This window comes from Micrasema longulum, unplaced genomic scaffold (genome assembly GCF_059751315.1).
Source record: "Micrasema longulum isolate JH-2025_06_02 unplaced genomic scaffold, ASM5975131v1 h1tg000133l, whole genome shotgun sequence".
NCBI classification, from domain to species: Eukaryota; Metazoa; Arthropoda; class Insecta; order Trichoptera; family Brachycentridae; genus Micrasema; species Micrasema longulum.
In genome coordinates, this window is record NW_028277339.1 from 1,447,292 (window position 1) to 1,470,508 (window position 23,217).

The following is a 23,217-nucleotide window of genomic DNA, read 5'->3' on the forward strand; positions in this document are numbered from 1 at the left end:
CTACGAATGAGATAGTTCAGTGCTACGGGAACTTGGATATAAAAATGCTTTCTTACACGCCTTAAAAATTAGAGTATTTAATTGTGTAGTGAAGTTTCTCGAAAAATCAATAAAAATAAAATTCTTTGAGTGACGTCACAAGTTCTTGATAATTAACCGATGATAAAGTGTTGTTATGGATTTCCGGTTTCCGGTAGCCATTTTTAAAGTTTAGTGTATTTTTGCGCTACGGGGCTCTACTTTAAAATGTTAACAGAACTCACCGACCAGAATATGTGACGTCACGGGCGGAGTAATTTCAAAAGTAAAAAAACTTTAAATAATCGAAGCGATGAAAATACGGTACATATTTTTTTTTAAATGGCCTAGTTTTAACATATAAACTTTCTCGTCAGTGACAAGTAACGATGTTTATCTAATGGTAATCCGAAGTTTCCATCAACTGTGACGTCCAATTTTAATGGCAAGGTCCATTTGTACAATTTGATCTCTATTTGTCTACCTATAGTCCTTAAAATATAGCTTGATTAGAATGATATTTGTCAGAAAAAGTGACGACATAGCTTTTTAGTAACGTCAAAGGAGTTATTTATATTGACACACGAAAAATCATTCGTATCTGGCGTGTTAATTAATTTTTTAGTACAAGGCTTGACACATAAATCAACATTAATATATAAAATCAGCTTTAAAACTAAAAAAAACTAAAATAAACCTCATTATTAAAGACGTTTTTACAAGGTTACATCATTTTGCAAAAATGTTAGAGATGGGACAAATTGATTAATGTAAATTGATCGAATAAAAAATATAATTCATTTGATGTTGTTCATGAGAAGAGTAAAAATGTCTAATTAATTTTTTGGTGAATAATTGTGTTAAACACACTATAATAGGCTTGTTTTTGCGTTTTTTATATCAATTTTCGGAAACAGAATTTCATGATTGCACGAAATAACTGATAAAATCGATTTGATTAGTGATCAGTAATTTCCCTTACTAAAGAAATTAGTTTGACAACTGTCATTCTAATCAAGCTATATTTTAAGGATTAAAGTTTATTTTTTAAATAACTTCATTACGAAAATCCATTTCCATTGTGGTATTTTATATTAATTTAATAACACCAATTAAGATTATTATTTGGAAACATTACTTAACTCTGACGCCCTTCATACACACACAGACAAAATATTCCATAATCATGTGATTAACACCGCCTATCTCAATGTTATTTACTACATTCATTTCATCTAGTCACATGAAAGGACTGTTAGTATTACATTTGACAATTTGAGCACCAAGGGTTAGAAAGGCAACACAGCTTCCCTTTGATAGGAAAGGACAGCACAAAATATTTGCTTAGTTCGTACCACTCGGTTAAAGTGTACAATCTACTTCCATTATTCATTAGGACAATTAGTAAGTACTCACAGTATAAAATTGCTATTAAGAAATGGATAGTGGAGGTGGGTTGCACACGGATCGATGAGTGGATCAAGCCAAATAGGTAAAATGTGTGTACTGTTTATGAAATTTGGTCTATTGATCTATATAAATTGGTTAGGTTTTTATGATTATTTTAGTTTGTATTGTTTATTATGTTAATGATAATTAGGTTAATTAGATTAATTACGTTTTATTATTTATTATTATTATGTTAACTTTGTTAAATACCCCTAGTGAGGAAACATTATTCTGTATAAAAAAAGAATACAAACAATGTAAAAGTATAAGTAAATAAATTTAAAAAAAATAATACCCAGAGACATTGGACTCCGCTGTCAAAATATAATTTAAAACCATTCTACACATTTTCTAAAAGACGAGAGATTGTATTTTGGGGTCCCCCTGAGAGTATCCCATTTCTCAACCCACATGCTGTGCTCTGTAACAAAACCTAAAAATAATGGAACACCTTACACTGAAAGAATGCTCGCAAATTGTGAAAATTGACTTAAAACTCAGTGTTTATTTCTGCAGGGCTCTTCGCGAAACTATGAGCTTACTACGTGACAAGTTGGTGTCATTATTTCTAGAACTGGATTCGTGATATCCTATCGACTAAATTAATTGATAACTGGGTATCATAGTTTAGAGCTTCAACTTCAACAATAAACCAACCGAGGCGTGGTCCAAGACCAACGGTATAACCCGAAGAAAACTTGCAACGCGTCAGTGTTCCGTACTCGAAAATCCGCGACTTTCGATCTACAAACGCGCTGCCGTTTTGGGCATCCCCAGATCGACTTTGAACATTATTCTAAGGAAGAAATTACAAGATAATGATAATGATACAATAAATTCTTATTTCAAACAGATATTGGAAAGATTTTCGACTGATTATAGAATGGGGAACATCTTCTTTAACGGAGAAACCCAATTATATCTAGACGGTTCTGTCAATAAACAAAAATGTCGCTATTGGAGTCCAGCCAATCCTAGGGAAATGCATGAGATGCCACTGCACAGTCAAGAAGTCACAGTGTGCCGTTTCAGCGAGATGCATTATAGGGCCTTACTTTTTTCAAAACAAACGAGGCGCAGTTGTAACCTTCAATTCTCAAAGATACTGCGAAATGAATTACACGTTTTTTAGACAACATATTGAAGGTGGTTTTTTTCAATCGAAATACATGGTTGTAAAAAGATGGTGCAACTGCTCTCACAGCCCGGCCATCAAAAAAAGCAGTTAGGGCATTATTCCCAGGATAAGTGATCTTCAGATTTGGCAACATCGCCTGGCCCGCAAGATCTCCTGATCTCAGTCCATGAAACTTTTTATTGTGTGGCTATCTCAATAGTCTCTTCTACAAAAATGCCGGTATCGCACAGTTAAAAGACAATATCTGATCTGAAATAACAGTAATTTACAGTGCACGGTGTAGGCGTGTTTTTGAAAATATGCGGAATATGTTGAATGAGTGCGTACAAAACAATGGTCGATATTTGGAAAATGTGATCTTTAAAAAATTAAATCCGCTTTTATTTTCTATTCATAGTAATAAATAATTTTTATCTATGTGTTTTTGTCTTTTTTTTAAATTTTGAAAATCAGAAATCTGCCGCTGGATACGTTGTATTTATCGTCTGTGTAAGTTCAATACCGCGGAAGAACCATTTGTCGAAAAGCTCAGGAGAGACAAAAACCTTGCGATTTCATAAAAAAAGATAAAAAATAAATTTAAATGCAGCTTATTTTGTGTTGTTGATTTATATTAGAAAATTTATTTTTACTATCGTATGCGTCTATACGAAGTTAATTGTGGTAGTTAAACTGTACTTATTCGTATACTTTTTTTTGTGTTTTATTTTGTCAGTGGTTGGCAGATGTGAATGGAATAACCGAGATCCGATTATTATTAAAATAATTAATAATCAGATTAGTTAGCAAGAAAGACAGTTATTTATGCTAGTGATTACCTTGAAACGTTCATGGCAGAATGGAGAAATGCTACCAATAAATCCTTTGCCGTGAAATATAATATTTTCCTTCGTTCAATTCGCTATCATTTCTACAGAGCTAAATAAAGCGTTACGGTTTATAATGTTATCCGCTACTCACTTTCATTTGACATCAATTTCTTGCTGTTGCAGATTCCCCAATAAAACAATATCAAGATAGAAATACATCGTTGCCGAAATAACAATACATTTTCGGGTCGTTGACCATCTCGACAGAGAATGACCAATGCAGTGGCTTTTGCATTAGATGAAGTACCGAAAAAATAACGTATAGGGTAAAATGACATATTGCACTTAATTCAACACACGTGGGCTTTGGGGTGGCAGTGTCTACTGCATCACGTGACCTGAACAATACTCACTACACTAACCTGGCAAAACACGAGCCCACTTTAAGGCGCATAGGGCACTGCATTGGCACTCCAATCGCAGCGTATCTTGATCATTTTTGTTACATGCAGGTAAAATGATCAGTCTTACGCTTTAGGTACCAGTCCAGGGACTATGAAATATTCTGGTGTGAAAACACCCTTTTAAATAAATATTTCATATCAACCATGCCGGGAATCGAGCCTGAAACCTCTTGCTGACCATTACACCACGAGGCCAGCATTTGTTCTTTTGACAAATAAAAGTTTTTTTATTTATCCTAGTTTTTGGTATTTTTTTTATATGTATTTATTAAAAGATTGTTAGATCGTATAACACCTACAGTCGTGTCTTTTACTTTTTTCTTCCTTCAATTTTTGAAATAAATACACATACAAAACGACATACAGGTATAATGGATAAAACAACATGCTTATGTAACATACGAGTATGTATATGGAGAAAGTAAAGGCAAAAAATACAACTAATAACCCCCCTGAAAAAAGAAACAGGGAGGTTATAAAGGGTCTGTGAAATGACACGCGGGTGATGAAGACTTTGTAAGTAACACGCAGGAGCAGGATGGATATTGTACGTGCATTTTTTGCAAACACTTTTTTTTAGATTTGGTAACAATGCATGACATTTTCACGTTGAGCTCATGCATCCTGTGCTGTTATGCTTAAGAAGACACCCTAAGTAAACTCTGACTATAATTTTCAGTTGCCATTTATATGTTGTATGTCCCAATGTCCGTAATTTATGTCATTTTACTCATACTCTAAATGTTTTTTGTTTGATCCCTCATGTATCATTTTGAATTCTTTTTTTTATTTTTATATTTAATCATATTATGTAGATAATAAACCAAAGATGTTTATTTAAAAACACTACTCTTCTAACTTTTACAATTAATAATTTATTTTTCAAAATAAAAGCACTCCATCATTTTGTCCGCACTTTCCCTATTCGGTATTAATAATAATGAGATGAAGACGGACTTACGTTGGGGGGGTTTGAGAAACCCTCCTCTCTCTGCTCTCTGGGGACAGTTTCTGGGTACTGGATGACTTGGTGATGACAGGGTTATAAATCTTGGGGTCACTGACCATCCGGACGAAGAATGACCTCTTGTAAGCGAGTGTCTCTTTACGTTTCTTTTGCAAGGCGCTGCTTACGTTGCCAAGTTCCTGCAATATCAAAATAATTACATTATTGTGCCATAATAAATTTCATTATAAAAAATATACACAACGTCATAACTAAATAATAAGCAATAATCTTGTCAATGAATACATATTCATATTTAGCAATAAGCCATGTTTTATGCCAGTAAATGCACAAAATGTTTAAGTATTGTATCAAAGCCAGAAAACTTGTTTTAAATAGTTATATTTCCCGATCAATTGAATGTTGTTTTTTACAAAAAATATCACTATCAAATTGTTTCTCTGAAAAAAAACTCTTAACATTCAAATGTCAAATTAAAAAAAGAGCTTAAGTAAAATTTTATCAGTTTCGAGCTAACAACATTGCCTCGTGTAGATTTTTTTGTCGTACCTCTACTAAGAAAAAAGTTTTCGAAAACTGTCCAGCAGTTAAGAAGCATTATAGAAAAAGTTTGTTATGAAATTTCAAGATAATTCAAAAATAAACTTTACAAATCCATGCCACGACGAATAGGGAAATATCACACTACGAATACCGATAAAAATATATAAAATTGATTTAGAATAATTAATTGTATTTTCGAAATACATAAATGTAAAAAAGAAATTCAATAAAAATACATTCGTAGAAAAACGCGCCGTGTTTGGCCTTGGTTGTTGTGACGTCAAGATTCGTGATATAGTTCTACGCAAATTTCTATGGCCACGAACAAATTAACATGAATCGTGAGCTATTTGGGGCGTGGCCAATGGAATAACAGTTTTTACGGGAATTCAAAATTACAAATTTAAAAGTATTTTTTATGCTACTAATAAAAAGCAATTTTTTTTTACTAGGCAGTATTTCAATGACCTTTATTACTTTGAAAATTTAAAAACAAAAAGTGATATTTCCCTATAATTGTCAAAGGTTGCCAAACAAAGTATTAATATAGTGCTCTCATAATATTAATATTACTAAATAAATGTTTAAATATTTTAGTATGAAAAGATAAAACGAGAACAATTTGATAAGAAATTTTGTTGATTTGAAATGCTTGTAGTTTAACATATATTATTTTCATTGATAATATCGACCGAAAACAAGCTAAATATGTTTACAAATTACAATGAACATATAAACAACAAAACTAGTAAAGGCAATGAATAACAATATGTACACAAACATAAAAATAATGCCAATATACAAGAATAACATAAGATGATAGAACGAAATAAACACATAACTTAACTAATATTTTTTTTGAATAAATAGAAACAAGCTTAATTTCAATTTAATGTATGTATGTTTGTCCTTTATAGACTCAATAACTACTGAACCAATTTACATGCGATTTTTTGCAAAATAATATAATTTACGTGAATTAGGTTTGTAAATAATAATATCTTCAATATATTTATCAGAAAAAAGTAAGGAGCGAATATATGTTTTTCATTGAACTTCCAGGGTTGCATTTGACTAAATCCATTTTCCAAAAAATTAGAGAATGTTGTTTTTTTGTATTTTAAAAAAGTTTGTATTTTAACTTTTGCCAATATAAATTATTTTTAATGTATACTGAATTGAGTATTTTCCTTTAAATTGTTTTAATTTCTACATATTAACTTATTTTTAATGGATTTTCAGTAATGCTTAAATAATTTTAACTTAATTAGTAAGTAGCGCGAAGTTTGACATTTGCAAAAAGAATTCTATATTTGAAAATAAATTATTTTATGTTTTGGAATTTAATCATAAACAAGGACCTAGGTACCTACTTATCAATAAAAAGTCTTTTTCCTTTTATCCGGATAGTTTTTGCACGCTTTCGCGACACAGCCATTTTTATTTTATATTGGTTTCGAATTAAATGTCATGGTCACTTCAAATCCGACTGGCGGTTAAAGATTGACTAAATTTGCGTTGAGCATGAGTTGAGTGTCATAATTTTAGAATGCTCAGGGTAAAATGCGGTCTGACTTTTCTTCATTAACATGTATTCCCGCGGACTTTAACAACTTAAGCTACGATTAAAAACAAACTACTTTTAAAATATTTATCGTTGTTTCTAAAAAGATTAGTCGAGTTCAAACTAATTTTATAATATTAAAAAAAATAGGTCGTACTGATTGCTTAGAATTTAAATTTTTGGGGAACCATCGGTCCCATCTAATCTATGGACACCGCCCATGCTCTTTACCTAAATGTCACAGAATTGTAATATATGATTATGGCAATAAAAAAAAAAAACATACTTACAGCATTCTTGTCGCATACTTCAGACAATTCATTTGCAAAGTCGCAAATTACTTCCCAGGCATAATCTAAAACAAAAATAAAATATATAATTAAATCATTAGTGCTTTTATTTAATGAAAAATTTAAATGAATGCTAATATTAACCTAGATTAATACGTACCGATGTCTTCTTTATTAGCTTTTGGGGCCGTCACGCAAAATCTTAGAATGAATTTGTCTTTCACGGAAGCAGGAACCATGTGGATTTTACCGGATTCATTGATACTTGTAATTAATTTTTTGTTTATTCCGTTAACTTCTTCTAAACATTGGCCATCATATCCCATCAACCGGAAACACACTAATCCGAGCTAAAATAATAAAAGGATTGGGAAAATACAATAGCATTGATTCAATGTTAGATTTTATGCTCAGGTAGTCTGCCTCAGGTAGTAAACCAAACAATCTGAGAAATGGCACTACCAAAAGTGACAAGGGCAAAATAATAGACTGGCTATTCGATCAGGAGTTTATATATTAAAAAATAGAATATTTGTAAATATAGATATATACATAAAATAGAATTTATAACTAAGTAATATTCTCATGGATGTTTATGTGTGTATATGTATGTTCATATGTATGTATGTATGTATGTATGTATGTGTATATATGTGTATATATGTATGTGTGGATATGTATGGATATGGATGAGGATGATATATAGATATAGACTTACATATAGATATAAATATGGATATGTTAATAAATAATGTTTTTAATAAAATGCTTTGTGCCTATTAAATATGTATACACTTCGGTTTAAAATTTTGGTACTCCGGTTCTGTATTTATTTATTTTTTATCTTAAAATTGCGTTATCATTCACTTATTTTTTGCTTTTTTTTTACATCTTCTAAATATTTTTTTGAAAGCATAAATTGCATGTACTTTTTTTAATATTTATTTTTTTAAATATTTTTTTAATTTTTTAATATCTAAGTTAGTAGTAATTGTTATTATAAAACCATGTAGGACTATCATATGATTAATTGTAAAGGATCTTTACCGACAAGCCATATTCATTGGCTTGGTGAGTCCTGTAAAAAAAATAATAATTTTAAAAATGTTTTAAAATAACTAAAATGTAATATTGTATGTAAATAATAAATAAATAAATAAAAATAAATAAATACAATGGAACTACTCTTATATTTCACAAAAGTGAATTCACCGTAGTTTTTTTTTAGTCGTTAACCTGAGTCGTTCCCGGTTATGCCTAGAATAGCCGTCAAAATCGTGTTTCCATTTAGGAAATGATGTCTAAAACGATCAGTCCATAAGGCATTGGCGGTGAAAATACGGTTTTAATCGACGTTAAATTGAAGTAATTATAAATGTGATAGAATAAAAAACAGTTTGCAACGAAATTGTCACAACACAATTTTCCCTATCGTTAATTAAAACCATCAACTACGGTCCAATCGGAAGTGAAATATTAAAAAATAATAAGAAAGTTATGGTATGTGTCCATATGAGTGGATCCTTTGAGAGCAAAGTGTCGGCGAATGCGTTAAAACATGAATTGGCGACCTTCGCGGTATAATGTCTTGACCCACGCACGGAAGGTTTCGGATTCGAATCCCGATGAGAACACTTAAATTTAATTTGATTTTTCTCAAGCCTAGGGGTTCTGTGCTGCCGTAACCTCTATACTGCCTTCATAAGAAAGAAGGACGTTTCTACATTAAACAAAAAACGGAGAAAATAAATATTTTGTAACTCGGAGATTGAAAAGTTCGCTGTGTGAAAAATACTACAAAAATTAAGTAGGTATATTATTATGCGACAGTATGTATTATGGTTTGCGCTAACGGAATATATATATTAATTTTAATAAATTTTACGATATATATTTAAAAATTAACATTTTCATCTTATTTTTAGTAAAAAAATACAATAAAATATGTTATACTTCAATGAAAAGACGTTTCAAGCTAGAACCGCCTCTTTTATTTAGTAATTAAGTAAACGTCTTTCTTTTTTAGTGTAAATATGCCAATTGATTCTACTCAACTACTCGTAAATAAAATAGACGTTACTCGCCATTTACTGTTTTTCAAACTAGTAACGCCGACCTAATAATTAATTAACTTCGAAATAACCAGCAGATCTTAAATTAAATTGTAAACGAGTAGGTACATTCATTTCAGATGTTTTTCAAAACGGAATAGAAGAAAAAATAAGTATTTTAATCAGTCTTTAATAATTATGTAAGTCAGAAGAGCCTGTTATATTTAGTAATCTTCAAGACTTTCTGCAGTTTAGTCTTATTTATGAGTGAAAATAATAGGGTTGTGGTTATTTTAGGAAGATATATGTATTTTTAGTAGATGCTTATTTTTTTCCTGATTCCGAATATGTATTTAACTCTTTTTCAAAAAAAAAAGTTAGATGCGTCCTTCTTTCTTATGACGGCAGTATAATTGGGGTACCTGGCCTGAAAAAAAAAGTTAAGTGATTAATCTCAAATTACTAATTAGTGGTCAGCGCGCTTTGCCTAATCCGCCTCGTAGACGAATGGTCAGTGCGTTAGCCTGCCGTGCGGAAGGTCTCAGTTTCGAGTCCTGACATGATTGGTATGAATATACAGGTGGTCTTTAAACCCTGTCACATCCGAAATCACGATGATCAGTATGGACAAGAAGACATATTGGCTTATTAAAAAAAATATTTAGAACAAAGAAATTTTTTAAAAATTAAAAAAAAAAAACAAATGGGTGCTTACTTCTGCAGGGGAGAAGTGAGGTGAGCGCGGCCGTACATTGTCGGCGTATCAGAACCCCCTTCACCTCCTCGTTATATTTTATATTTAAAAATTTTATTCGTCCCAAAAAAATATTTTTATGTGCCAATATGTCTTCTTGCTCATACTGATCATCGTGGTTTCACAATAAAGAACACAAATAAATAAATGGAAAATTAATTTAAAAAGGTGTTTTTGAACTAGAATATTTTGTAGTCCTAGAATCATCATCTGAAGCGTAAGACTAATCCTCTTATCTTCATGTAACAAAAAAATATTATGACACGCTGTTGTTGGTATACCAACGCAGTGCGGAAATCAGCATCATCGTTCCCTTTCCGCACCGAATGGTGCATAGGGCACTGCATTGGTACACCAATCGCAGCGTATCTTGATCATTTTTGTAACATGCAGGTAAGATGAACAGTCTTACGCTTCAGGTACCAGTCCGGGGACTATGAAATATTCTAGTGTGAAAACACCCTTTCAAATGAATATTTCATATCGACCATGTCGGGAATCGAACCCGAGACCTCTTGCATGGCAGGCTAACGCGCTGACCATTACACCACGAGCCGACAAAAGTGCAACAGTGCGGAAATGGAACGATGATATTAATGAATCAGTATGGAACATGACCACCCATTGTCAGCGTGGACTTATCTCAACTAAATTTACTGTTTCAGAATTTTTATTTCAGAAGCCGTTGAATTAAGAAGTTCAGTGGTTTGTTTTATTTGTTAATGGACTATTAAACTAAGCCAAACATTAAAAAAATAAACATATCATGTATCGTATTATTAGGGCTATGCCTTTTCAAAGTTTTGTATTGCTGAAATTACGTCGAAATGACGTCTCAAGTTATCTTCAGTTTCTTCTCGGGCAGTTCTGCCGATTGGTCCGTTGACGGCAAGTTAACCAAAAATCTTACACAGCTTACTTATCTATCATTGGTTGATTAATATGAACTAGTGATGTCGTACAAAGTAGTTAGTTTCTTATTAAAATATTATTTTCGTATATTTTCATGAAACTTTGCTTTATAATTAACGCTCTAATTTTTACCGCGCGTAACAAATCAATTCTTGTATCCAATTTCCCGTAGGGCTGAGGTTTCTAATTGAAAACAGCCGTCCAGAATTCTCGTTCTATTTCACGTACATACACAGTAGAGTGGGTTGATGATGTATAAAGTTTTTTTTTTAGACACCGAAGTAAAGGGGGTGTAAAAAGTTGCATTTTGGATCACATTGAACGTAAAAATTATTTTTAAAAAAAATCCACACTGCTTTTGGCTCTCAACCGAGTTTGAAGTTTATAGCTGTCTGAACATTTCGTTAATTATCTAAAGAATGTATTGATAAAAAAAATATTAGTAAATATATAACTTAATCACATAACACATTCAAACATGTTTTAAAACTACCGAAATGCAAAAAGTTTACACTCCGCAAAACTGATTCCGTTGAGCGCCTGGCGAATATTGACGAAAACAATGGCTCATTAAAACAATGCTAAAGTGAAATCCACGCCCATAAGGTTAAGGCACATTATACCATTTAGTTAGAATGATTTTCTTACGTAAATACGAAATGACAGCCGGTTTAGCGAAAAAAAAAGACTTTTTCGAAAACTTCAAGCTCTGGTTGAGGGCCAAAAATAGTATAAAATATTTTTTTGGATATTTTTTGCATTCCAAGTAATACAAAAGGCAACTTTTTAGACTCCTTTCATTTAAAAAATTCGGAAAAAAAAATTATCGGCCTACCCTAATACACAGACAACTGCATTCTTTATCTGTTTGGACAAATGGGTACAACAAGTACAATAAATTGTTATGTTACTCACCTCTACTTCATTACAGATTTCAAATCGACTGTCGCTCTTAACCAGCGACTCAAAATACTTGGCTAGCTTGATGTGGTTCCTGATGTATTCCTGCAATCCTGAGATGCCGTGCATCCTCAGCACGAACCACAGCTTCAGGGATCGGAACCTCCTGCTGAGAGGAATTCCCCAATGGCGGTAGTCAATGACGGTTCCATCATGAGCGTGCTGGAGGTACACAGGGTCAACAACCATGGCGGAGGTATGCAGCAACTTGTTGCGGACCCACAACAGGGAACAGTCGAAATGGGTCATCAGCCATTTGTTGGCGTTAGTATTGAAAGAGTCTGCGTATTCGATACCCCTAAAAAGACCAAAATGACTCTTAACTGTACTTATGATTATTCCTGATTTACTGATAACAGTAGAATCATTTTAGAAAGGAGGAAAACTCTATTTTCCTTTGTCCAAGGCAATGATTGAACCTTTAACCTTTAATATCGTCGCGTTGCATTGCAGTAGCCATCAGGTAAGTCTTCTTTTGAACTCCATGAAGTTTTTGCCACGGATTGTCACTGTTTAAATTACTTTCAGTTTTATTTTTTTTCCTTATAATATTATTTTCGCACTCGAAATAATAAAAACAGTTAATTGATAACGTTTGCATTTAATAAAATATTAAAATAGTGGTCCATTAGAATTAAGTCTAATTTCGTATACTCTAAAACTGTGAAATAGTAATGCCTGATTAAAAGAAAACACAAAACTGCTTTAAAAATCATCATAATTATAGTATACTTCAAATAATTGAAATAATTGAATAATCTTACCAAGAGACCAGGCGCTGAAGTTTCACGATCTAGAAATTGATTGGATATGACATATTTAATCAATAATTATTCTTAACGTTTTTAAACACGTTAAATTGGAATATTTTTTCCTTAAAATATCTCTATTAACAATCAGAGGCTGCGATGTAGGATTACGCTTCCTAATGCCCACAATTATAACATATTTGAGGAGTTAAACCTGAGATGGTGTCGAAGTTCTGGGCAGATAAAAGAATTGCCTGCGTACGCAGCATCCACGTGCATCCATACTGCGGGGAAGCGGCGGACGACAGGACCGATCTCATCAATAGCATCGAAAGAGCACACGGACGTGGTGCCCAGGGTGCAAGAGACGAAAAACGGTACACGACCAGCTTCTTCGTCTTCCTCCATTGCCTGGAAAATATTATCCGAATAAACAAGGGACTTTTCATTTTGACCGTTATTATTTTATACCATTCAGCGATTCGTCCAAAAATGATTGAAAATGCTAAAAATGTTATAATTGACGAAATTTATGAGTACCGAGACCTTCATATTTAAACAGTAATACAACACACAAAGTAAAGTTTTTTTTACTTTTGATTGATCCACATAAACTGTTCCGAATGATCAAAATTTGTTGCAACAGAGAAGATAAACATTTTTGAGGACGGAATATGGAAGTCTAGGCATTTACAGGCCTTTTTACCAGTTATTGGATGGTTTAAATTACCACTTATTTGCATAGTTATTTTAGACTTTATATTAGACTTTAAAACATTAATTTTGTTTGAAAAAATTCTTACCTTTTTAAGGGTGTCTCCACGCAAGCTGTTGTTTTCGTCTGGCTGCAGGATGCGCAGCCTCACAAACGCTATCATGGCGTCCTTCTCCACACAGCTGTGAGCTTCTTTGGAGCAATAAGCGATCAGCTTTGACAGGAGTACCCCTTCGTCCACATTGGGGTGCATCTGCTTCAGCCTCTTAATGGCGTTAGCTCTTGCTGCCAACATAACAGCCAGGACACACTCACTGGCTGAACTCTGTAGTGAAATGATACAGTTAAATACACATATTGACGAGGGATTGGGTACAATATTGTTACTTCATGAGAAGTATGGTACTAGCAATCAATTTTAATAATTTTGGAAAATGGCAATACATTAACGATCATCCTTGACTGACATTAAATATGAAGTAAACTCATAGCTTATTTTTTTGTATTATATTTCTGTAATAATCCAACAACCTTTCTTCCTGTACAAAACATCCATGTCAATAAAATTATCAAAACAGTTTATTTTGTCAATAAAATTATCAAAACAGTTTATTTTTTGAAAAAGGCAAAAATCTCATAGGGTAAATAAAACTTTGAAAACAGAGATTTCAGTTTTGTTGGCTCACTATACCTGCAATGGGCTTAATTATACGCATTTACTATCCTTTAACTTCGGCTACGTGGTGTAATGGTCAGCGCGTTAGCCTTCCATGCAAGAGGTCTCGGGTTTGATTCTTGACATGGTTGATATGAAATATTCATTTGAAAGCGTGTTTTCACACTAGAATATTTCATTGTCCCTGGACTGGTACCTGAAGCGTAAGATGATTAATCTTACCTTCATGTAACAAAAATGATCAAGATACGCTGCGATTAGTCTACCAATGCAGTGTCCTATGCACCATCAGGTGCGGAAAGGGAATGATGATGATCCTTTAGCTACAGTTCCACTTATAGATACCATGGAAATACAAATTCTTAAAAAATAAATGCACATGCATTTTTAAATCTTGTGTGGCCGTGATGTCACACTAGTCTACAAACGATACAAAAATATGGAGTTGTATTTTTTGTAATCTTTAAATGGATATTTTAACACCGGATCCATAATATAAATTTTGTATAACTAAGCTGGATTTGAATACAACACCTATCATTGCTATTCGAAGAATGAATGTGACGCCAATACAGCAATAAATCTGTCAAAGAGAGAGCACGAAGATATAACTCATAACAAGTAAGACAGAGACGCTGTTTTGTAGCCGGTGTTTGTGTGAAATAGTTTCAGTCGGTTATTGACAGTGATGGGGGATACACGCATGTAAGAAATGACCAGCATATTTATTTTTTTTTAGTTTTTTTTTTTTTTGCTATAACAGGGAATTATGGAAAAGGAATTATTAAACAGTAAGACTGCATGTTTTTTTTTCTTCTATGTCAAAATTTTAGAATATTCTGTCTTTTGCTTGTGGTAACATGATGTTACATCACCGAGACCAAATGAATTATTTACCACAGTATTTTAAGAGTTAAAAAAACATTTATTTTACACTAAAACATGCATAAAGGAAAAAATAAGAACAATTGAACGTAGTTATGCAGAAAGCAGCCTGCCATAGAAAAGTGAAACTAAGATAAGCACTTTTGTTAAAATAGTGAATAATCAATAATGTAAATATGATTAAATGTATACGTAAATAAATCAAGTCTACCTAAAACAGTTTGAATGTTTTTTACTTTGACAAATGAAAAATAATGCATTCATTCGCTTTTTTAACATTTGACCAGTTTTAATGATTTTTAAAGTCTGGTTGACCACTCAACCTAAGATTTGGATTTTTCAGAAAACTCTGATGTATGTTGTGTCATTATGTATTGAATATATGATTTTATATTTATATTAAGGTACTTAATTGAAAAAAATTAATGACTTATTTAATTTGTTATAATAACTTTAGAAAAAAAATAACTGTGTAAAAGAAATTTTGGTGACCCAAAATATGTATTTTGCCGAAAACAGCCAGATCTAAGATTGAATGATACTTCATTCAAACTTTGAATGCAGGAGTTGACATTCTGTATTAAAACATGTATTTTTATTATAGGTGTTTTTTAATTAATTTTGCGTTTATCCAATTTAATTTATTTAAGAGAACTAGATTTCTGGAGGCATTAATCGTCCCATCAGCATCTATACCGCAAGATTTTCCTAGTGTTGTAGGTGTTTTCTGCAAATTGAGAAATCTCGTTTTTGTGATCAATACTATTTTCAGAAGGTGATTATAACACTTTTTTGCATGAAAGCGGCCTGGCTGTTTTTAGCAGAATATAGAATTGACCTTATGGAACTCGATAACACCAATATATCATGTTTTCAAATATGTGGACTGGCTATTTTCTGCATAGCTACGTTCAATTCAGGTTGAACTTACCAAAAAAGAGATAGGAAAGTGCCTTATTTAATAAAAATAAAAAAAACTTTTTTTCCTGTTTAGAAACAAAAATGCACAACAAATAAATTAACATTAATATACACAGTCGTACAAATAAATATATACACTACACACCTACTCATACAATGCATACATTATTGTAAGTAAAGTAAATTGCTGTTCTTTAGTAAAGTTAATTGCTATTTTTTTTATTTTAATTGTATTATTTTACTCTATTTCTTACTTTTTTATTTTTTATTTTTTATTTCTTTTAACTATTGTTATATGTTCATTATTTTATTATATTTTATGTTTATTATTTTATACGTATACAGTATTATGTCTGTACTCTTTTTATTTAATTATTAGTTAAAACTAATGTCTGAGCACACCACGTTGATGACAAACTATTATTGAATAGTTTATCGATACAAAATATATTTTTTTAATTTTTATTTTTTATAATGGTTTTATGTTGTAATAATGTGTATATTTTATTGAATAAAGACTATGAAAAAAATAATATATGTATACATGTATATATATATATATATATATATATATATATATATATATATATATATATATATACATATATATATATACGTATACACATATTGCATAGTAATAATACATTTAATTTTTACTATGGAAGGAAATACTCAATCATTGTCATCACCGGTAATTTTAAATGAAAATAAATTAAATTCTAATAAAAAAGGATAAAGTTCAAATTAATTAATGGTTTAATAAAATAGATAATAATAATAATAACCTGAATAACACCACCTCCTTTGCTCCCTTCTTCTAGAGCTAAAAATTCTTTTGGCAATCCGATGGCTTTCGCTAAAAATAAAATATACATAAAGATACGTCATATGGTAAATACATCGATTGTCAATAGTAAGTCTAATAGTACAATAGTTATTTAACCTTCACCTTTTGTAAAAATCATTTTCCTACATAATAGATTTGCCTATACATAAACGGAATTCTATCAAAAAGAAAAATGCCTTACAGACCGTAATGAATACGTCCATGTGCACGTGTACGGGTATAAATAGTTTTATATTGCTGTTACAAAATTGTGTTTCATAAGAATTGAAGAAAACGTACAAAAATATCGAATCAAATATTTTTAACAATGTAAAAAATATCTAGAAATATTTGGATCATACCCATTACCCGTGTATATTCGAAATTTGGTTTATATGTAAATAAGACAAACCGTGGAGCTACGAGTTTGTTCGTTAGTTTTATCAATTAGATTGGTCAACATGATTTTTGTCTCACAAACACACCAATAGGTGGATTTAATGCAGATTTTTTATCCTGTTTTTAAATATGTATTCGGAATTTCTCCATCACTCGCAGAATTTCATCGAAGCCATGGACAATACTTCTAGTTTCATGTACTTCTAATAGAGTTCTCCTAAAACGAGTGATTGAAAAATTAATGAGGGAATATTTGGGGAGAACGCTGGTTGGGAAACATGCATAAAGTTCCTCACATCTTCTAGGTAAGTCAGAATGTTCGAATATCGTGCAGTTAAGAATGGCAAAAGTATTAAAATGTTTGAAATTATAAATGCCTGTATCTTGGAAACCTCGTGTGATGGAAAAAAACCGATATCATATTGAAAGTTGTCCAGTGTTATTTACATGCAAGTCAACACAATAAGAATTTATATGGAAATCCAATAACATTTTACCGGTTAAATAATGATATTATTTTTATGCACTGGACTTAATAATATCTATAATTGTAATTTTTAGCAACCTCATAAATCATTAACCCTTGTGTGGCTATGATGTCACATTAGTCTACATGGAATAGAAGACTTCATAAATGTTTCTTCCTTTCTTTAATAATGGAAACGAATTTTAAATGATTAAGACCTAAATTATATGATTATTTGTATAAATTATGGAAAATTGGTCATTTATAAGTATACTAGCGGACCCGACAGACGTTGTCCTGCTCGAACGTTGGCTTGTCTGCTATTTATTATCTTGAAATAAGACTTTTCATTGAAAAGTAGGTACCTAGGTACTTGTTTGTGGTTGAATTCCCAAACATATTTTTTTTTTCAAATACGGCATTCTTTTTGCAAAAGTCAAACTCTGGTCTTCTCACCAACAGAGAGGTGTACTTATGTAGGAATACGATTTTTAAGAATGTATTAAATTTAATAGTATTTTGGTATTACTATAAATCCAGTAAAAAGAAATAAATAGGTAGAAATTATAAGGAATTTGAAGAAAGAATCTGATTGAGATTCACAAAAAACAAATGCTGTTTGTAAACATTCAAAAACAACATCTTTCCATTTTTTTTGTAAATGCATTTTCTCGAATGCAACCCTGGTAGATCGGCGAATAAAACAGTTATGCTCCTTACTTCTTTTTTACATATTAGATTGAAGATTTTAATATCTACGAACATGCACAGCGCAAAGATCTATATTTCTCTGAAAACCGCACGTAAATCGGTTAAACCGTTTAGAAGGAGTTCAGTGACATCAAACGTACAGAGGAATTATATATTTAAAGAAGAAGGTGTATTACTCTTTTGGTTTTAAATACCTGTATTTAAAAACACGCCATATTTTGCTTAATGTTACACGGCGATACAGCACCGTCTCCAAAGGGATTTTTTAGCACAGCCTTTTGAGAGTTCACTGAATGCCACAAGTCAATCTACTTGTAATGAATTAATTTATAAAATACCCTCGATCGTCTTAATTTTCGATAAAACAATAATGCCCAAACTTTGATGAAATCGTAATAAAAAATAGCCACTTTCATACAACAAAAAGTCATTAGATAGTTTTTGTAGACCTTTAAATGACTTCTGTCTACTTATGGGGTTTCTCATTATTACGATTCTATGGATTTCAATTAATTACACTATTATTATGTAGTTTGCATTTTAAATTAAAATTTCACTATTTCTTTTCACTGGATAAAAAATAAATCTATTTTTAGAAAACAAAACACCATAAATCTAATATGAAGGGTACAGGATATAAAATATGAATGTCAATTCTGATGTGTTTAAAACTAATAATGGCATCTGACTGCAGTTCACGCGATATATATTTATGTTCAATAAAATTTGTCATAAAGCCTGTACTTTCTAGGATAATTAAACTCGAAAAAAATGCATCCAGGGCATAAATGATGGACGTCTGATAAATAATGGAAATAAACCGAAATTTAATATAACTGAAAACAATTTAAGATGATACAAAACAGTGTAGGCTATTTACACTAAGCAGGCTTATTTATATTATCAAGCTTATTTTAATGGCCAAGAGGTTTGAAAACGTTAAATCGTTCTATAGTAATTTTTTTTAGAAATTCATCCTTTGTATCTTGTACCCTTTATATGGCATTAGCCAACATGTACATGAAAGGTTCATTAATAAAATAATAAGTTTACAAATAATATATATGGATATTATTTTTATGCTTAAATTACCTATCCAGTCCATTACAATAGTTTCCAGCTCTGTACATGCAGGACTCGCAGCCTAGAAAAAAAAAAAAATAATATAAATAAAATTAATTAATTAACATTTTATAAACATCTAGTAATACCCAATTATTGGTCCTGATTCTAATAAAACGGCTAAACAGACATGGTTACAAACAGAACTTTAAAGCGATAATATTGGCTTCCTGATGTAAAACGGGTCAAGGTCCTAGAAATATTTCTTAGCGTTGACATTTAATATTTGTTTTTGCAGGTGGGTTTAAATGGTAATATTTTATTAGTCCAGTCGCTGAACTGGGACCTGAAGTGTAAGATTGATCACTTTACTTCCTGTAACAGATGATCGTGATTCGCTGCATTTAGACTAACAATGCAGTGCCATATGTACCATCAGTTACAGATAAGGGTACGAAGATGATGATGAAATAAGATATTAAGAAAAATTATAGAAAGATATAACAGTTTTATCTCTTAAAAACGTGGAATTATAAGCATGAAAATACCTGAATTAGCAAATAGTTAAATCGATGTTGGCGGTTGCCACGTATAAATTGTATAATTTATTATATAAATAAAAGACGAGTGATACTTTAATCCACAAATTTGGAATATCCAGTGACCGGTTTCATCGCTTTCGCGACATCTTCGAGACTGGTATCTTTATTAAGGAGTTCAATGTAATGTCATTATCAAATTTTTTTTTGGGTTAACTGATCCTTAAGATAAAAATAACTTTATTCAATTTACTTTCATATAATTTTGAATTATCTATCCTTACCTCTGTTTTGTATAAATACATTGAACTCCTTAATAAAGATACCAGTCTCGAAGATGTCGCGAAAGCGATGAAACCGGTCACTGGATATTCCAAATTTGTGGATTAAAGTATCACTAGTCTTTTATTTATATAATAAATTACAATGAACTTCCATCAAGAATTTACAATTGTTATGATTTTTTCTCAATCAAGATCTCTCTTTTTGTCCTTGTCCTCATGCCTGATGGTAGCGAATGTACTTAATAATTATTTAAGTGGTCTGCTCCCTGGTCATCTTGTTCTGGGCAAAGCGAAGAGGATCGGTCACTGAAGACCTTAACGTAGATTTTATTAATCGCTACATCGCATCGGGTAGGCGAGCGAACTCTGGATCTGCTTTCCTCCACTGCACCCATCACAACGACAGGCTTTCTGGTTCTCTCCTGGCTGAACGCTCTCGCGGACGTAAATATGTTAAATCAAATTTTATAGCGTGTATTTAGTACGTAAATACGCGCTATAAAAGGGTTTTCTACGACCATGACAGCGTTTAGAATAATATGTATTTTTTTAATGCAAAGACACTTTTCTTCGTATAATGGTTATACTGATGATTAAACGTCAAATAATGTATGAAACTGCTTAAAAAACGGGAAAAAAACGAATACGGTTTGGTCAATTCAAACTAATTAAGTGCTTTGGGTAATGTTTAAGGTCGCAATAATGTCGTAAATGAAAATAATCATGTTTGGTTTCACGTTTTCAAATTTATTTGGCGTTTAATGATCAGTGTGGCCAGATATAAAGCAAAGTGTAAATGAATCCAAAAAACAATAATCCACAAATTGACGACTCTAGAGGGTAGAGAAGATTTAAAATAGCACCCTTGGCGATGTGCCCAAAATATAGGATAGACTTGGAACATATAGATGACAGTCGATCCCTAATCTTTAGTTCAATCAGTATGGACACATTAGCACACATCGCCTAAATTTAAATACGTAGTGTTTAATCATTTTGTTAATTATCTCTGTATATTAAGTTTTCTTTGTATGAAAACAAAAAAAAAATGTAAAAAAGTATATTGTTTAGTGTCTTCGGCACGGGTAATCCCTGTGCAGTGAGGTCACATTATTTTTATTATTAATCATTGTTTATAATAGAAAAAAAATAACTGTGAGTATAAATACATTTTAGTTTCCACTAAATTCACCACTTAATATCGATTCATGAGTGTTTTTTTCTCTGCTGGAAATTGCAGCGCGGTTAGTTACAGAGAGAGAATGTGAAATCCAACCAAACCACGTTTACTGTAGCACGATCGTGTTTTTATTTGCATAACTTTTCTATAATAATATTGTTCGAAATAAAAACAGTAAGAAATTGTTGCAAATCACGCTCAGAAGTGAAATCCTATATCGACTATTGGTGGCTATTCTTGCATTATTTCTTAATAAATAATATTAAATTTCAAAATTGCGATATTATAACCGATCTACGGAGTTATGCGGAATTTCTCACAAAATGTAACTACGAAGATTAGCCCTGAATACGCACAAAGGCCTTACTTGTGTAATTTTAAGAAAACTCTCGAAAGTTTCACCATTTACTACCTAAAATTTCAATTTTGCGTAAGAAAGTGTGATAGAAAATTGAATTAAAGCAGTGGCGACAATTTTTGTAAAATTTCTAATTGGGTCTTCTCGCATTTATTATTTTTATTAAACAGTCTTTACAAAGGTATGAAACAGGCAAACCATCATTCCGTTTCCCCATAGGGGTGGCAGATAGGATAGAACGCCGCTTTAATCTATATTTGCGTACATACGTTTTCGTTAATATGCCAGGCGCTTAACGGAATCAGTTAAAAACGTGTTCGAATTTGTAATGTAATTAAATCATATCTTTACTAACAAAAAAATATTTTCTCAGAATTTATAATTAACAAAATGTCCAGACAGTCATAAACTTCAAACCTCGGTTGAGGGCCAAAAGCAGTATGGAATATTTTTTTAAATAATGTTTACGTTCAATGTGATCCAAAATGCAACTTTTTAGACCCCTTTCACTTTGGTGTCTAAAAAAATAAAAAACTTCATACATCATCGGCCCACTCATGATTAAGTCATGCCATGCCTATTTTTTTGTTTTTTCTTTTAGTATTAAAATCTTTTTTCATTTTGTGGTATGACTTTTTACACTATTCGTTTATAATTTTATACAAACCCTTTTTGATACGTATTTTGTTTTACTATTTCTTGCATTTTTCTGTTCTTTTCTTTCAATATTTTATAGGATCAATAGTACTGCGAGTGATTTTAAAACAGTATGAATCCCGATGATGGTAGTAACCTCGAAACCGGTCTTCGTTTAACTTACATTTTAAGCGGTTTATGCAAATTTATAAACAAAAAAATGTGATTTGGTTTGATAAGCGACAGATATGTATTGATTTACGAATAAGAAAACCTTAAGACAGAATACGGAAGTATGTACATGAAGTTTGTTTTAAAATGAAGCAATAACCTTAATTCTTATTCACTCAACAAATTATTAAAGTTGTTTGGTTTAATTTAGTTTAGTATATTATTTACATAGGATTCATTGAATAACTTATAAACGCCAATAAATTATAACTATATTTTACAATTTATTCAAGAATTAGTAAATGAAACCAAACAAACGAATAAATTTAAATCAACAAACTAAAATCAATAAATTCAAATCTAATGCCAAGGTATCTTGTCCTGCAAAGATTCTTCAACTCTATAGTAGCTCTTTTCAAACACCCTGTGCTTGACAAAATTTTTTTTTTTTTTGTTGGCAAAGCCTGAATTTAAAGAGGTACCTTGTCGTAGAATCGTATACAGTTTGAAGTAAAATAATGATTTTTTTGCAGCCTAGTAGTGGGCACAACTATCATATACAGGGTGTTCATTAAACCCTGTCACATCCGAAACCACGACGATCAGTATGAGCTAGAAGACATATTGGCACATTAAAATATTTTTTTAGAACGAATAAAATTTAAAAAAATAAAATATAAAAAAAGCAAATGGTTGCTTACTTCTGCAGGGGAGAACCGA

At 31.5% G+C, this 23,217-nt stretch overlaps 1 protein-coding gene across 1 annotated transcript in view; it reads right to left on the reverse strand.

The window, feature by feature from the left end:
- The window catches only part of Tdc2 (Tyrosine decarboxylase 2), a 57,884-nt gene that overhangs the window by 3,356 nt on the left and 31,311 nt on the right, over positions 1 to 23,217 (reverse strand). The window contains exons 3-10 of the mRNA XM_088241867.1: positions 19,360 to 19,411; positions 16,651 to 16,721; positions 13,472 to 13,708; positions 12,883 to 13,079; positions 11,875 to 12,217; positions 7,403 to 7,592; positions 7,243 to 7,307; positions 4,840 to 5,024 (exon numbers count right to left, since the gene is read on the reverse strand). Of these exons, the coding sequence (XP_088097993.1) occupies positions 4,840 to 5,024; positions 7,243 to 7,307; positions 7,403 to 7,592; positions 11,875 to 12,217; positions 12,883 to 13,079; positions 13,472 to 13,708; positions 16,651 to 16,721; positions 19,360 to 19,411 (1,340 nt within the window). The remainder of the gene's footprint in view (positions 1 to 4,839; positions 5,025 to 7,242; positions 7,308 to 7,402; positions 7,593 to 11,874; positions 12,218 to 12,882; positions 13,080 to 13,471; positions 13,709 to 16,650; positions 16,722 to 19,359; positions 19,412 to 23,217) is intronic.